Source organism: Mustelus asterias, chromosome 12, assembly GCF_964213995.1.
Source record: "Mustelus asterias chromosome 12, sMusAst1.hap1.1, whole genome shotgun sequence".
Classification (NCBI taxonomy): domain Eukaryota; kingdom Metazoa; phylum Chordata; class Chondrichthyes; order Carcharhiniformes; family Triakidae; genus Mustelus; species Mustelus asterias.
Window position 1 is genome coordinate 84,990,587 of NC_135812.1, and position 18,566 is coordinate 85,009,152.

Below are 18,566 nucleotides of genomic sequence, written 5' to 3' on the forward strand. Positions count from 1 at the left end.
AATAAATACATTTTAAACTTTCTCACTGCTTTCAGCATTAGTGTTTCGGAGAGAGAACAAATGTTCTGAAATCATAAGTATCATAGAATCCCTATAATACAGAGAGCCATTCGATCTGTCGCACCTGCACTGACAACAATCCCACCCAGGCCCTATCCTCATAACCCGATATATTTACCCTGCTAATCCCCCTGACACTAAGGATCAATTTACCATCGCCAATTAATATTTGCCTCATATCTTTGGACTGTGGGAGGAAACCGGAGCACCTGAAGGAAACCCACGCCGACACAGGGAGAATGTGCAAACTCCACACAGGCAGTGACCTGAGGCCAGAATTGAACCCGGCTCCCTGGCGCTGTGAGGCAGCAGTGCTTACCACTGTGCCACCGTGCTGCCCCATGGATCAGTATGACATGCAATTCATAGGAACAAGTCGTTACAATTTGATTTATAAAACAGGAAATGCTAGAATTACTCAGCAGATCAGAGAATATCCATTGAGAGAGAAACAAAGGGTGGTGGGGGAATTATTTGGAGCCCACGAGAGGGGGAATCATTGCAGGCAAATGATTCACTTTGGCAAGATGCAAAATTTTGTTTTCCCAACTGTGGGTTGAGATGCAGCGATTAAGTCAGTGACATGTTTATGGCATTATGCCAGCCAAAATAGAGATTTTACATGCCATGAATACTCAATAACGTAAAACTTTAAAAAATGATATCTTACTTTAAAGGGAAAGTTAGTGATGCAAGAGACTCGATACCTGGCTCGCAATTGTTTAAAGGTTGTGTGTGCTGGTTGGTTTTCTGCAGTTATGTGTAAGGCCAGCAGTTTTCCTTCTTTAACTCGAAGGCACAAGGGAGGAGAATAGGAGAACGGCAACTTGCATAGAAGCTCAGCATCCACAAGTGTCAGTCAGTGATGGTGGGGGAGGGCTTTGTGTAGTGGGCTCAGTGGACACAGCAGTGTGGGTCGGGGGCATGATAGAGTGAAGTCAGAAGGGCCTGGCATCCTAGTTATTGTTGGTGGGAACACAATAAAAAAAAAGAGAGGCCTTAAGAGTAGTGTCAGTACTGTCCAAACATATGTTGATCTCGGGGTGTTGGCTGGCAGAGTCTTTACAGGGCTTTGAGTTCACCATCAATATTTCAATTACCCCATTGACAGTTACCTTGGACAATATCCTCTACAATGTATGGAAAGTTAGGACCAGCTGAGTCTGCATGTTCAGCCACGCCCCACAGAGTGATGAATACCAAACTGGACCCTAACAGGAACATTCAATAAAGAGTGAACAAAAAAACACAAAATTGTTTCTTCCACACTAAAAGAAATGTCCCTGACACCCCTGTAACCATCAATGCGCGCCAACTATCAGGCATGCCAGTACATTTAGCCCTCTGACTAAGCTAGTCTCAACAAAGAACAGTGATGCCAACATGAATGTAGTGAAACCGATGTAAGGCGTAATATTTATAAATGAAATTTAATTTTGAAAACATCCCTGCCAGCTTTGTGCTTTGGGTCTTATGTCAATGGTGATGGAGTTGGTCAGGAAAGTTGTGGGTATAAAGCAGAGACTTCCTGTTTGACCACGAGGCTCTTTAACAGACTACCCGTGGGTGCAGCATTGTCAGCTGAACGTAGATTTGACCAATGAAAAGCTTCCCCTGTCAGTAAATTGAACATGTTTGCCGTTGGCGCTTTGCATTTTAATGATAATCACATGGGAATAGGCAAAAAGAGAGAAAGGGTAAGTGGCGTACTGTCCTGGTTATGACATCAGGAATGGCACGATGTTGACAAAATCCTGGCCAAAGTGACCATTTTAGATCAGCAACACTTTGTTTAGTTATGACAAAACTTCACTGAAATATTGGGCTGGATAATAATCCACCGGGACCATGGGCGGCATGGACAAGTTGGGCTGAAGGGCCTGTTTCCTATAAACCTCTATGACTCTATGACCAGTGGGGTTTGGGTCTTGGGATGGTGCAGTGGGGCGGGGGGGAAGTGGTGAAAGTTAGTGAGGAATGGGAACTCTGATACAGGCACTTCCCCGCACACTATGCAACAATGTGCATGCAGAAACGTTGATTTGGCAATCAGTTGAATGGGGTGCAGTTCATTGGAAACCACACAAGGTGGTTCATGTGGAGCGGGAGGTGTTAATGCAGAATAGGAGCGAAATCATGAAAGAAGAGTAAACATGGGGTCAATCTGGGGACGCCAGGGCCCCACGATAGGATGGTGGTCTTGGGGAGTGGTTGGGAGCAGACAAGAAGGCAGTCACGCAGCAGATAAAGAAAAAGACACTTGCAAGGTCGGTCACTGCTGGGTTTCCCAGGACATAAGAAAGCTGGTTGTTCACAGTTAAATTTCAAATGTTGTGTAACAATTAGTCTCGCAGCCTAATTATAATATTTAAATTGCCAATCCATCTCCTTAAAGTGAGTTTGTTACCGAGCCTCTATCACCCCTCCTCCATCTTTACGTGTCGGCAGGTTAGAAGTGTGATTGTGTCAGGATTCATGTTTTTGACACTTTAGCCTCTCAAGCAAACCATATTCTTCGGGGTTTTTTTAGTTTATAACTCTCCCCGTTAATTCTGTTTCTCCCACCACAGTTGTTGCCTGATCTGCTGAGCCATCCCCTACGGACAAGCCCTCCGTATACACAGGATCTGCTCGGATGAGGAGGATCGCAACAGACACCTCCAGACGCTGAAAGATGCCCTCATAAGAACAGGATATGGCGCTAGACTCATTGATCAACAGTTCCAACGCGCCACAGCGAAAAACCGCACCGACCTCCTCAGAAGACAAACACGGGACACAGTGGACAGAGTACCCTTCGTTGTCCAGTACTTCCCCGGAGCGGAGAAGCTACGGCATCTCCTCCGGAGCCTTCAACATGTCATTGATGAAGACGAACATCTCGCCAAGGCCATCCCCACACCCCCACTTCTTGCCTTCAAACAACCGCACAACCTCAAACAGACCATTGTCCGCAGCAAACTACCCAGCCTTCAGGAGAACAGTGACCAAGACACCACACAACCCTGCCACAGCAACCTCTGCAAGACGTGCCGGATCATCGACACAGATGCCATCATCTCACGTGAGAACACCATCCACCAGGTACACGGTACATACTCTTGCAACTCGGCCAACGTTGTCTACCTGATACGCTGCAAGAAAGGATGTCCCGAGGCATGGTACATTGGGGAAACTATGCAGATGCTGCGACAACGGATGAATGAACACCGCTCGACAATCACCAGGCAAGACTGTTCTCTTCCTGTTGGGGAGCACTTCAGCGGTCACGGGCATTCGGCCTCTGATATTCGGGTAAGCGTTCTCCAAGGCGGCCTTCGCGACACACGACAGCGCAGAGTCGCGGAGCAGAAACTGATAGCCAGGTTCCGCACACACAAGGACGGCCTCAACCGGGATATTGGGTTTATGTCACACTATTTCACATAAATATTTCTGCTTTTTTCCTCCTGAGTCTTTATCATGCGATCCTAGAATCAGAATTTATGTCACACTATTTGTAACTCCCACAGTTGCGTGGACCTGCAGAGTTTCACTGGCTGTCTTGTCTGGAGACAATACACATCTTTTTAGCCTGTCTTGATGCTCTCTCCACTCCCATTGTTTTGTTTCTTAAAGACTGGATTAGTTGTAAGTATTCGCATTCCAACCATTATTCATGTAAATTGAGTCTGTGTCTTATAAGTTCTGTTTGTGAACAGAATTCCCACTCACCTGAAGAAGGGGCTCAGAGCCTCGAAAGCTTGTGTGGCTTTTGCTACCAAATAAACCTGTTGGACTTTAACCTGGTGTTGTTAAACTTCTTACTGTGTTTACCCCAGTCCAACGCCGGCATCTCCACACTGCTGAGCATGTCCAGCATTTTCTGTTTTTATTTCAGATTTCCAGCATCCACAGTATTTCCCTTCAATGTGATTATTGCCCTGTCCACACGATCCCATTCACCTTAACTTAATTCCTCATACTAAGCGGTCTGTTCTAAATTCATAATTTTCATCAGACTAAACAAATGTTTTTTTTCAGACAAGTGGTTTTAATGCTGCAATAATCACAAATATTCACAGAAATTAGATCTTCAGAATCTATGGCAAGACAAACAATGGCATGTGAATGCAACTTGACTATTTCTACGCACAACTGTCTCGCTTAGTCTACCCAATGCAAGCATGCTGCCATCCAAAGCTCTGCTGCCCGTGTCCTTACTTGCCCCAAGTCCTGTTCACCCCTGTGCTAGATGACCTACATTGGCTGCTGGTTAAGCATTATTATTTTTTAAATTCTCACCATTGTTTTCAAATTCTTCCATTGCCTTTCCCCTTCCAGAATTCTGTAATCTCCTCCAACCCTACCAGCCTCCAAGATATCTGCATTCTTCTCATTTGGGCCTCTTAGGCATTCCTGATTTAATCCGTCCACCACAAGTGGTTGTGCAATCAGCTGGCTGGTCCCTGACAGTTTTTTTTAAAGTTTCTTTATTAGTAAGGCTTACATTAATGCTGCAATGAAGTTACTGTGAAATTCCCCTAGTCGCCACACTCTGGCGCCTTTGGGGTCAATGCACCTAACCAGCATGTCTTTCAGACTGTGGGAGGAAACCAGAGCACTCCGAGGAAACCCACGCAGACACGGGGAGAACGTGCAGACCTCACACAGACAGTGACCCAAGCCGGGAATCAAACCCAGGTCCCTGGCGCTGTGAGGCAGCAGTGCTAACCACTGTGCCGCTGTGTCGCCCTGGAATTCCTTCCATTAACCTCTCCACCCTATTAGCTCTGATTCCTGCTCCAAGATGCTCCTTAAAACCTACTTCTTTGACCAAATTTTTGATCATCTGCCCTAATATCTCCTTATGTGCCTCATGTCAAGCTTTGTCTTTTATGAAATGTCTAGGGACGTTCTATTATGTTAAAGGTACAGTATAAATCTCAGCTGTTACATGAGAAATGAGCAATGGTAATGGCAATGTTATATGGTTTGTATATAATGCTAATTCAGTGGGCGGACACAATCTGCGAGATCATCAGCGGGGGCTCAAGATCTGGCGAAACATGGAAATCGTGAACCTCACCACCGAGATCACGACCTCTAATTTTTGCCACCCCTCGTGTTAACCTGATTTTAATACATTTTAATAAATTTAAATGTAATCAAAAACCCCCACCGCCAGATTCTCCCCCCCACAAGATTTTTATACCTCGCCGCCATGATCACAACAGGTTCACCCAGACGTGAACCTGTTGAGGGGATCCCTCAAGGGGTGCAAAGGCCTGTATAGCCCCTGGAGGGGAGGGACATGGCCAGACACTGCCCTCGCAATGCCCCCAGCACTGCCCTGGCACAATTTGGCACTTTCAGTTGGCACTGTCAAGTTGGCACTGCCAGGTTGGCACTGCCAGGTTGGCACTGCCAGGTTGGCACTGCCAGGTGGGCGCACTGATCTCTGTGGAGTCTGTTCCCAGCTCTAAGAGCCCCTGCTCTGCTAGCGTGATGACGCAAACCATGCCCACTCTTTTTTTTGCAGTTAAAGGAAGAAGATCCAGAGAGAAAACTGTCCAGTGGAGCTGGCGACTTCCACACCAGTTTTCTCAGCAGAGCTGACACTTTGCTAAATACTCGTTTTATGTTTATCTTGCATAAAGAGAATACAGCAGTATCACAATACGAGAACATTGTCACACAACAAGGGAGTGCAATAATTCAGCATTTCTGAAGCAATGGAAAGTCAGCAGAAACTATGGACGCCATTTTCCAGCCCTGCCCGCCACTGGGATCATCCAGTCTTTTGGCTGGGCTACTGAATCTCCAGCAGCGAGCGGGTCCCACTGCAACAGGGCCGGAAAATCCCAGCCTGTGTCATAAAATTTATGAGACTGTGTAAAAAGTGGGAAAGTAGAGACAATGCTGAAATCAAGTGGCAGGACTATGGAAGTGATGTTGCATGATATTACATCGCAGAGGTGGCCAACTTGATTTTTCACTCCTGCCAAGACCGGGATAGGAGGAAACTTGCAGGGAAAATCCTGCACCCTGTAACACTGTTTTGATATTAAAAAGATAATGGGAAGCTTATGAAGAGCTTGAGGTTGACTTCAGGAAACAACATTTATATTCTGATGGTCACAATTCAGACCATTGAAACCCGAATAGCTTATTGAAGCCACTTATGTTATGTTGCATGTTATATATGGCGTTAATACTTTAAAAAGTGAAAGTTAAATTCCACCACATGGCTCAGTGGGAAGGGCGATTCCTGCCCCATGCAAACCAGGAAGATCCCAAGTTCAATCTCACATCTGTGAGAATACACCCCAGTGTTATTTTTCACGATGACATTCACTAGCTAATGCCAAACATTAGAAACAGAATAAAGTTCCTTCAGTCACACCTCCACAGTGTTTGTATTTGAAAGAAGAGCCGTAATTTAGCCTAATGCAATGTTTAGGGTTGGCATTTATCCAGCTCAATAGCTTATATATCACATCACGGGTAGTCAGCCTGAAAAGAAAGGTACCAAAATCAAGACCAATCCTGATGTGATAAAAACCTTCTTCATCACTGTTGGCTGTAAGGACCCTATTTGAAATTATTCTGAGCAGTTTCATCTAGATGCAGAAGATTGCACTCTTCTGCAGATAAAGCAACACTGTTGAGATTGGGCAGAGAGTCCTTTACTCTGCCTCAGTCTTGTGCTACATTTGATCATGACCAACTGGTTTCACAATTGGAACTTGCTCTATCCCCAGAACTGACATAAATCATCCAGGGTGACCTGCTCGAGGTAAACAAGATTATGAGAGACATGGACAGAGGGGATAAGGAGCAGCTGTTCCTCTTAGTTGAAGGATCAGTCACGAGGGGACATAGGTTCAAGGTGAGTGGCAGGAGGTTTAGGGGGGATGTGAGGAAAAGCTTTTTTACCCAGAGGATGGTGACGGTCTGGAATGTGCTGCCTGGGAAGGTGGTGGAGGTGGGTTGTCTCACATCCTTTAAAAAGTATCTGGATGAACACTTGGCATGTCATAACATTCAGGGGTATGGGCCAAGTGCTGGCAGATGAGATTAAGTGGGAGTTCAGGTGTTTCTAATGTGTTGGTGCAGACTCGATGGGCTGAAGGGCCTCTTTTGCGCTGTATGATTCTATGATTTTCACAGCATGTGTTCACATACTGTGCTTTCAGTGTGTTATTTGTTTTATTTAAATCAGTCCATATTAAAGATGGCTGCCAGATTCCAGAAGACAAATAACATCTCCACCTTTCTGTAATTTATTGAAAATACTCTGCAGGTTATGAAAAAAACAGCCTTACACAAATATACTTTTGCACGATATAATTTGGGTTATTTTTTGCATAAATAGCACGTGTCGAATAAGATTTTGGGCGGGATTTTCCGGCTGCACTCACCCCAGAACTGGAAAATCCGGCCCGAGGTCCAAAGATGTGTGGGTTAGTGGGTTGGCCATGCTAAATTGCCCCTTAGGGTCAGGGGGACTAGCTAGGGTAAATGCATGGAGTTATGGGGATAGGGGCTGGGTCGGTTGTAGTTGGTGCAAACTCGATGGGCCGAATGGCCTCCTCCTGCAGTGTAAGATTCTATGATTCCATGAGGTCAACAGACCTTTGCATGGTCCGCTCCCCCATCCGCTACGAATCCCGCGGCGGGCGGGAAGGGAAAATTCCACCCATTATTTTGAAAGGGAAATCAAGCGGAATTAAACCCATGGTCAAAATGGAAATCAATATAATTACAGGCAACTTATGGTGCTATCTGTAGTCCAATTAACATCCACATAAAAGGGACTGATACTTAAGGCTTAAATTGGATAAGTTTCCATTTTACTGAATCATATTTTTATTTGCCCATCAATTCACAAAACTATAGTGGAAAAATTACAGGTTGATTAATGTAGTTTGCGCATGCAAATGTTGTATGTTAACTTTGTTACAGTAGCAAACTCTAGTCTAAATTTACCAATTAGGAATGCTAGACGTTAGAAGATGCAGGAATGGCAGCTGCCCAGCCTTTAGTGTGGAGCGCCCATTATTGTGATTCTGTGATCAGCCTCAATACAAAAAGGAAAGTCCCTGGCTTTGTAAAGCCCCGTGATTGAGAGTTTGTCCATTTTAAGACTGGAAATTGAGTCTGCAGAACTTAAATGGCCAGCTCTTGTGGTTTGTTTTTAAGGCAGTGAGCTTCCTTGGAATTTCCCAACATCTGAAAGATGTTCAACAACATGCCCTACTTTTCAGATGATGCAGTAGAACTTGTGCCAAAGGAAGTGGCACGCAGGACAGCTGAGAACAGCTCTTTTTAGCTTGAAGTATCACAGGACCTTGATGTGAACTACATAACGAGAGTTGCACAAAATAGCTACCAGCTTGAATGCCACAAAATAGGCTACACATTATGATAACAATTATGTCCATAAATGTAGCAGGGTTCACTCTGCTTCCTGCCAAGTTGAAGCAGTTAACTGGAAGCAAGCATACAGATGAGCCCCCTACATTCGTGAACAATAAATAGGCAAGGATTTGGCCGTGGTGCCTCACTCTGATTTCTACTAAGTTTTGACCAAGTAATGTTTATTTTTCATGTGGACCAATTGGAAAAATCTAAGCTTAAGTGCTGGACGGCTTTGCTGTTGCAGAAATTGAGTTTGATAAATGAATATAATCTGTTTCGTTTCAAGGTCACAATTCTTTTGGCTAAAAAGTGAATAGAATTACAACAAAAAGAGTTGACAGAAAGACTGACAAACAAAAAGAAAGCTATTTATTTAATGGGAATCTCCAGGGATCTTAGGCATTAGGCAGAATTTTCCCTTCCCGCCTGACACGGGAATCATAGCAGGTGGTATACGGACCATGCAAAAGTCCGTTGACCTCGGGTGGGATTTCCTGTCCTTGGGGTGAGCGCGGCTGGAAAATCCCGGCCATTACCTCTGTGAGTAATTTCAATGTAACTAGCGAGGCAAGTGGAATAATAGTTTTGCACCCCGTCCAATATTACTGTACAATGAAGTCAATTATGTTATGCTGTGTGTTATAAATGATGTTGGTACAGTATTTGAAAATATAAAAGTTGAGTTTCCCCCCACGTGGCTCAGTGGGCAGGGAGGCTACTGCCCCATGCAAACCAGGAAGGTCCCAAATTCAATCTCGGAGTTGTGAGAACACATCCCCAGTGTCACTTTTCATGATGACATTCACTAGCTAAACTATAACATTAGAAACAGAATAAAGTCCCTTCAGTCACACCTCCACAGTGTTTGTATTTGGAAGATGAGCCATAATTTATGTTTAGGGCCTTTTAAGGCCAAGTTAAAGGGAAGGCGATGGCCTAGTGGTATTATCGCTGGACTATGAATCCAGAAACTCAGCTAATGTTCTGGGGACCTGGGTTCGAATCCCGACATGGCAGATGATGGAACTTGAATTCAATTTTTTTTTAAAATCTGGAATTAAGAATCTACTGATGACCATGAAACCATTGTCGGAAAAGCACATCTGGTTCATTAATGTCTTTTAGGGAAGGAAATCTGCCGTCCTGGACTTGCGGATAGCGAAGAGCATTGTCGGGCAATACAGCAGGATATAGATAGGCTGGAAAATTGGGCAGAGAGGTGGCAGATGGAGTTTAATCTGGATAAATGCGAAGTGATGCATTTTGGAAGAAATAATGTAGAGAGGAGTTATACAATAAATGGCAGAGTCATCAGGAGTATAGAAACACAGAGGGACCTAGGTGTGCAAGTCCACAAATCCTTGAAGGTGGCAACACAGGTGGAGAAGGTGGTGAAGAAGACATATGGTATGCTTGCCTTTATAGGACGGGGTATAGAGTATAAAAGCTGGAGTCTGATGATGCAGCTGTATAGAACGCTGGTTAAGCCACATTTGGAGTACTGCGTCCAGTTCTGGTCGCCGCACTACCAGAAGGACGTGGAGGCGTTAGAGAGAGTGCAGAGAAGGTTTACCAGGATGTTGCCTGGTATGGAGGGTCTTAGCTATGAGGAGAGATTGGGTAAACTGGGGTTGTTCTCCCTGGAAAGACGGAGAATGAGGGGAGATCTAATAGAGGTGTACAAGATTATGAAGGGGATAGATAGGGTGAACGGTGGGAAGCTTTTTCCCAGATCAGAAGTGACGTTCACGAGGGGTCACGGGCTCAAGGTGAGAGGGGCGAAGTATATCTCAGATATTAGAGGGATGTTTTTTACACAGAGGGTGGTGGGGGCCTGGAATGCGCTGCCAAGTAGGATGGTGGAGGCAGGCACGCTGACATCGTTTAAGACTTACCTGGATAGTCACATGAGCAGCCTGGGAATGGAGGGATACAAACGATTGGTCTAGTTGGACCAAGGAGCGGCACAGGCTTGGAGGGCCGAAGAGCCTGTTTCCTGTGCTGTACTGTTCTTTGTTCTTTGTCCTAACCTGATCTGTCCTACGTGTGACTCCAGAGCCACAGCAATATGGTTGACTTTCAACTGCCCTCTGAACAAGGGCAACTAGGGATGGGCAATAAATGCTGGCCAGGCAGCGACGCCCATGTCTCACGAATAAATAAACAAATGGAATGGAGTTCAAAAGGAGGATGACAACTGGCTCCATGGCTTAGGTTAAAATTGCCCCCTCTTGCCAGCAACAGAACAGACTCTTTGCCGTAATTGCAGGGATCCCGTCCCACAAGGATTCTTGTGCATTGCAACTCAGATAATTACAGACACTAACTCACTAATCTCCTAGTCGTCTCATATTTTGACAGCACAATACTAATTGGACATGCAGGTTATAAAAGCAGGTTGCTTGAGTAGGTGTAGTAAAATATAACCATACTGATCTTAGAGACCTTAATGGCAGCTACAGAAAAGAGCAGGGGGGTTTGAAGCCTCACTGTGTTCCCTGGAAGAACAGAACTCCACAACAGAGATCATTCTAACAGTCTCTGTGATACTACTGAAGCATGCTGGAGCCAAAAAAGAGCCACTAAAATGAATTCAACTTTCTGAGCTTTGGGAAGGGCAGCTTCATACTACTAACAATGGAGCTAAAAGGACATACAAAGCAGCTCAGAGGATTTCAGCTACTATAAATCAAGATAAGAGACATGAAACAATTTTAAAAACAGAATCCTGGAGTTTCCCTTCGATGGGCTTCCTTATTGTTTTCTAATAACAGTCCCATATTAACTGAAACATTGCTTATTTAGTTGTTCATTCATTTCTCACTGCTTGGTTTAATCAGGTAGCCATTAAAGGTGATGTAAGTATCAAAGCCATCACTGAAGATGGCGTTCTCCCGTTCTCCCTTAAACAAACGAACCCAGACTTCATCATCCTGTTTCAGATCTAACATGATGCTCTGGCTTTGCATGATGCTGCGGTCACTGGGCTGAGCATAGAGAATGACAATCTCCTCTTCATTCTTCATGATGTGCATGTAGGTTTCCTTCTGATTCCAGGTGTGGACATTCAGGCCAAAGTGATAAATGCCTGGGATGGAGCAGTAAAACTTCCCTGTGAACATGTTAAATTGATCGTACAGGTTGACATGCACGGTATCAAACACCAATATCTGGTAGTAATTGTTACTGTGTAGTTCTTTCTTTCGGCCAACGGAGAAAGCAGCGTAGTATACTTTGCATGGCTCCCCAAACTTTCCTGTATTTCCCTTTGCACCTTTTGAACCCGCTGGACCCCGCATTCCAGGCCCTCCTGGTTTTCCATTTTTGCCATAAGATCCTCGTAGCCCGTTATCACCCTTCTCACCTAAAAATAAATAAATAGTATGTTATAAAGCAGTAAATGATCACAGTCTGAAAGACCCGCTGGTTAGGTGCATTGACCCGAACAGGCGCCAGAATGTGGCGACTAGAGAAATTTCACAGTAACTTCATTGCAGTGTTAATGTAAGCCTTACTTGTGACTAATAAATAAACTTTCTTTGACCACGTATGTCTAACTGTATTCCTTTTCACTAGTTTAAGGTGCAACTATTGGAATCAAAAATTCAAGTTTAAGTGGAGTAATTATTAGATTCAACACCAATCTCCCTCTGTAAAGCGCTAATAGCCCAAAGCCCAAAGGTAGGGAAGTCTAAAAATAGATGGCATAGGTTTAAGGTGAGAGGGGAGAAAGGCAAAAGGGCCCAGAGGGGCAATTGTTTCACACAGAGGGTTATGAGTGTCTGGAACAAGCTGCCAGAGGCAGTAGTAGGGGCGGGTACAATTTTGTCTTTTAAAAAGTGTTTAGACAGTTACATGGTAAGATGGGGTATAGAGTGATACGGGCCAAACGCGGGCAATTGGGACCAGCTTCGTCGTTAAAGAAAAAGGCGGCATGGACAAGTTGGGGCGAAGGGCCTGTTTCCATGCTGTAAACCTCTATGACTCTCTGGCTAATAATAGTTCTCGATGATTAAAATAGTAGACACTGTGCTACCTCATCCCCCCTCCCCCTCACACCAAAAACATCAAGGGCAACATCTTCATGACTTATGTAATATTTTTCTTTAAAGTAGGGACCAAAAATGTTCCTTTAACAAATGTTCCAGTGGTTTCCTACAAAGTCAACAATTTATTTGTTCATTCACCTTTATTTGCTCTGAAACAGCTGGCTGATTTTGTGCTTTGCGTTGGATTTACTAACGTCATTTGTGCTATTTACCTGTCAAAAAAGATGAGATCTGTATACCCAGTGATTGATCTGGATTTTAATCGATGGATAAACAAAGATTAGAACAAGTCAACATGGTTTTATGAAATGGAAATCCTGTTTGACAAATTTATTAGAGCTTTTTGAGCATGTAACTAGTAGGGTAAGTAGTGGGGACCCAGTAGTATATTTGGAAAGACATTCAATAAGGTGACACAAAAAGGGCTATTACACAAACTAAGGGCTTTTAGAGTTGGAGGTGATATATTCGCATGAATAGAGGATAGGTTAATGGACAGGAAGCAGAGATTCGACATAAATAGAGCATTTTCAATTTGACAGGCTATCACCAGTAAAATGCTGGAAGAAGTAGTGCTGGCACCTCAACTAACTCAAACCTATAGTAATGACTTAGAGGAACTGACAGAGATCTGGCTTTGCTGATGATGCAAAGCCGGGTAGCAATGCAAACAGTTAGGAAGAAACAAAATGGCTCCAAAGCGATATAGGGAGGGATTTTCCAGCCACACTCGCCCCAAAACCAGAATATCCCGCCCAATGTCACTGGACCTTTGCATGGTCTGCCCCACCCCGCCCAATACAATTCCCGTGGCAGGCGGAACAGGAAGATTCCCCCATAAAGTGAGTAGTAATCCAGAGACCCAGGGTAATGGTCTGGGGACCCGGGTTCAAATCCCACCATGGCAGCTGATGAAATTTGAATCTAATATTTTTAAAAATCTGGAATTAAAAGTTCATCATCGTAAAAACCCAGCTGGTTGATTAATGTCCTTTAGAAAAGAAAATCTCACCTGGTCTGGCCTACATGCGACTCTTAAATGCCCTCTGAGATGGCCTAGTTCAGTTCAAGAGTAACTAGGGAATAAATTTGGAAATAATCATGGGGATAAAATGACAAATAGTGATCAGAAACGTAGGAACACTTATTTTAAAGTTTGGTGGGAAATGGGAAGTAAATTCCATCACTCATTCATTGCCATAGGAAGAGGTTGAAACGGCCCTCACATTTATCGTATATCAATAGAAAAATGATATGAGTGAAAGAAATAGATAGCTTGAATTTGTAGTGCCTTATATCTCCTCAGAATCTCTCAAAGTTAAATAAATAAATACCTTCGTGAAGTAAAACCTCAAGGGAGAGAAAGAGTGGTGAGGTTGTTGTGTAGACAAACATGGCAGCAAGTGTTCACTCAGTATGGTCCCACTTTACAACAAATGAGATGGGTTTCCAGCTAATCTGCACTAAGTGGTATTGATTGAAGGGTGAATGTTGGTTAGGAGAGGAGAAGAATTCCAACACCTTCTTCCAAACGTGCCAGGAAGCCTTTTACATCCCAACAGCTTGTCCGTAATGAAATATCTCATTGGCAAGATGGCACCTACGAAGCCTTCAGCCTGGATTATATATTCGAGTCTTATCCTAATATTAAATGATCTTAAGTGCGGTATCGTAATACCGATATACTTCAGGCCATTTCTTTAGCTCCTGTATTTTTTCCACTATTCTCGTTGTTTGGAAGTGAACGTACTTCAATTGTTGCTTGGAGAATTTGGAAAGTTTAAAATTTTTCCACTATTTTATGCTCACTGGTTTCTAAGTTTCCTACCGAGCAGCTGTCAGTTAATTAAAAACAACACATCCCACTGTAATGGAATCACTATGAAATAGTGTTTACACAAACAACATTTCCAAAACCAAGGAAAGAAGGCAGACGCACTCATTTGGCATCATGTCATATTTGCTGTTAGTATCAGTGAGTGAACATGCTCATCACTGGCATTTGGTTTTGTCACTCTGTTTTAGCATCACCTCATTTCATACACATTGTAACTGCTTCAGGTCATTTCCTGATTTGGTTCCATCCTTCATAGTTGCTTATAAGTTTTAAGTTTATTTATTAGTGTCACAAGTAGGGCTGCAATGAAGTTACTGTGAAAATCCCTAGTCGCCACACTCCGGCGCCTGTTCGGGTATACTGAGGGAGAATTTAGCATGGCCAATTCATCTAACCTGCACATCTTTGGAGTGTGGGAGGAAACCGGAGCACCCAGAGGAAACCCACACAGACACGGGGAGAGCATTCAGACTCCACACAGACAGTGACCCAAGCTGGGAATCGAACCCGGGGCCCTGGCACTGTGAGGCAGCAGTGCTAACCACTGTGTCACCATGCCACCCTCAGGATAATGTAGATGCCAAAGAGCCAATAATCTGGCACTTCATTGTTTTGACCTGTCCCCGCAAAACATTAAAAGGACCACAGAAGATTGGAGTTCCTTCTTCGATCTTGAGTTGTTTGAATATTTTAAGCAAACATTTTGTTGCACAACAAGTTGTCTTTTCCCCCACAGCCATGGCTTAGGTGCAATGTGATGATAAAGCCCCTGCCATTCCATATTTTGTTTAGAAATGATTGGGACATAACCCATTTGCTTTGTACTTTACAACTCACTATCACGGGAATGCACGTTATGGAAATGTAGACTTTCTGAAGCTGTGCTTGTTAGTGAGAGTTATAGAACTTTGTGGTAATATTGAAGACAAATTTCAGATATGCAGTTTGCAGCTTCACAAAGGGAGTCAGATAAAAAAGTTGGCAACCCTACATCTCACTGAAAAATGTTATCCTCCTTATCCCCAACAGCTTGGGCCCAAGCTTTCATACTACCAACTGCATTGGAACGGAGTCAGGGAATTTAAAATGGTGGATGTGACCCGACTCCACGTCCTGGCACCCCCAATTTGTGCTGGTGCAGGGTAAGGAATGAGGATGTGGGCAAGTGAGCCCACATCCTGCATTCTCAACCTGGCCGGCTCCATTGAGGGGAAGAGCATTTCCTAGCCCTCATAATTTTCATGGCATTGGATCAGCTGCTCCATGACTCAGTGTTCATGGACCTCAGAGGAATCATGAACCATAATCTATATTTGGAAACTTTTTGAAAGTTACGTTAAAAACATTTTACTCATGTCTCCCATACCCCCTCCATGCCAACCTATGTCCCACCCAGTCCCATGGCCCTTCATGCCATCCATGCCAACTAATGGCCCTACCATGCACATTCAACCAGTAAATACTGAGTACAGAACCATTGTATTCTACAGCACTTATGGTGTGTGTGAACTTGCTTTAGAAACACCCATTCATAAGTCTTTGGCAAAACAAAACTGATGCTCCTACAACTTTATAAAACTGTCAACCAAACCAACCATTGAAGTATCAATAACAGAAAGTTCACACTTCTTAAACTTATGCAAACAAATATGGGAACGTTGACAAAAGAGATCACAGAAAGCACAATTTATTATAACCACATAACCATTGTGTAAAACATCGTCCCAATCACAGAATCTTTTGATGGGAATCTAGACTCTCAGGAACTAACCACAACACCTCCAAAACAATCCAGAGTATTTCCAGACACTTCGCAATGTCTGAAGTTCATAAATAATATATCACCTGCAATTTAAACACTTGACTCTTTAAGAAAAGTTAGTGCAAGATCCATCCTGTCGCTTATTGTTCGCTGGTTGGTGAGTGATTGACTAATTTGTTGCCTGGACCTGTGTGGTCTGAATTTGATAAACTGACATCACATTCACATTGGGCTGTCTGTGTGATATCAGGACAGTATCATTTCACAGCTTTCTGGAGTAGACTTAGGGAACCCCAACTGTACCCTTTTCCTGACGCAAAGCTGCACAAAACCCACTGGAAGTGCCCAGTGGGCATCATGTTCGGGCAAAGTGGTGCTGGGCCTCTGCAGAGAACGTATTTCACACCTGAGCTCTTTTTCCTTAAGGACTGGATATGGTGGCATGGTGGCTCAGTGGTTAGCACTGCTGCCACAAAGCGCCAGGGACCTGGGTTCAATTCCTGCCTTGGGTGATTTGTTGAATTTGCACGTTCTCCCCGTGTCTGCTGATCGGCCATGCTAACTTGCTGTGTAGTGTCAGGGGGCTAGCAGGGTAAATACATGGGGTTACAGGGATAGGGCCTGGGTGGTGCAGGCTGCAAGGGCTTAATAGTCTTCTCCTGCACTGTAGGGATTCTATGGTAGAGGCTAGAAGTTCGGTTGATTCAGTTTACAAAATGAAACTTTGTTGATCTAGTATCTGTACCTGTTATCCATGCACATGTACATCATTCAGATCTGTGCTACTTTATGCCATTGCTGTGCTTATCTTCAATATTCTCCCATTCATTCAGATTCTTCATTCCAAGTCCGAGCAGAGTAAAATGTAACTTTTTGATTTATCTGATGAAAATTTCACAAGCTCCTTATTAGTGACCTTCAGGAGTTCTTGAGCACAAACTTAGTTGTATTTCTCACTAGCTTCTCCCGTTTCTGGAGGGGTAGAAGTCCTCGGCATAGTGCTCCAGACAGTAGACTCCATTATCACTTTAACCCTCACTTCATCGCTTTCTCACACACATCTTCTGTCTTTGCCACACTAAAAGAACCATCATCCCTTGTTCTATTAATAAGAGACAAAATGATGCTTGAGTGGTTTCATTCTCTCCAAATGCCAGTTTTGTTTTAGCAATAATTTGAAAATAAATTAAAAGCTGAAAATTTCCCATCTCGCCCGCCATGGGAATCGTAGTGGGTGAGACAGAAATATGGCGGACACATAAAGATTCAATAAGCTCAAGTAGTAATTCTGGTTTTGAGGCTGTGGTGAACCATCGTTGGTTCCCACTGGATAGTGCTGAGCCTGGGGCTGGCCAGTACTACAAGGATGTACATATGTTACTGTTGGATTGTGCTATTGTTGCTGTTGGGGTTAGGGTGGGGTTGTTACACCTTTGTACTGTAGTGTTGTGGCACATCCCAGTCGGGCTCCGCCTCCTGGGAGAGGTATAAGAGTCCCTGCTCTGGCCGGGACCCCTTCAGTCTGGGATAGTGTATATAAGTTCTGGTAGCTTCGTTAATAGTAAATAAAAGCCTTTCATTTACTGAGCTTCAAGCCTCGTGTCTGAATAGCGCATCAGAGGCATACATGGCCGGCAGGTTTCGTTCACCATCTAGAACTAAGCAGTACTTGAAAGTTACAAAAACAGAAAATGCTGGAAAATCTCAGCAGGTCTGACAGCATCTGTGGAAAGAGAAGAGCAACATAGGAGCGGGAGTAGGCAATTCAACCCTTCGAGTCCGCTCCGCCATTTAACTGGCTGATCTTATCCTGGTCTCAACTCCACTTTCCTGCCTGCTCTCCATAGCCCTTTATCCCGTTTTTGATCAGAAACATCTCTATTTCTTTCTTGAATCTAATAAAGCTAACGTTTTGAGTCTGGATGATCCTTTGTCAGTACTGGAAAGGTCAATACTCATCGACTTCACAAAAGAAATACACTTACCCACTGGCACTTTGGTTGACAGTGCATTCGGACTCCGTTAGGAAATACTTTTCGTCTAAAAGTAGGTTTATCTACCTTTTGCCTTCAGTTGATTGCCATTAAGCTAAATGGAGATCAATATCCTCCCTGATCCTAGATGATGATTCTGAGGTTGAAATGCAGACGGCTAACTGGGTCAGTCAGCCAAAGATAAGATAAGTAAATGGCAGATCTCCACTAAGCTGCATGGCCTTCTGCAGTCAACAGAGTTCAGACTGTTGACTGGGATTTTCCAACCCAGGATGGGATCGAAATTTATATTAACAACATGGAGACAATTTCACCTTTGATAATAAATATTTTTAACTTGTCTTTTTGGGGGAATATTCCAGAAAGTATTTCCTTCCTTCTGAAGAATAATGTGCATGACACCACAATGCAAAAATAAAATTGCGCAGATGAAGAGTCTGAGATTCACCTGACCAATTTTC

General features: G+C 43.8%; 1 protein-coding gene across 2 annotated transcripts in view; it reads right to left on the reverse strand.

Moving 5' to 3' along the window:
- Window positions 1-3,735: 3,735 nt before the first annotated feature.
- Window positions 3,736-18,566, reverse strand: part of c1qtnf1 (C1q and TNF related 1) — a 38,770-nt gene continuing 23,939 nt past the window's right edge. For both annotated transcript variants that reach the window (XM_078225538.1, XM_078225537.1), the window contains exon 3: window positions 3,736-11,827. In XM_078225538.1, the coding sequence (XP_078081664.1) occupies window positions 11,277-11,827 (551 nt within the window). In that variant the 3' untranslated portion in view covers window positions 3,736-11,276. The remainder of the gene's footprint in view (window positions 11,828-18,566) is intronic.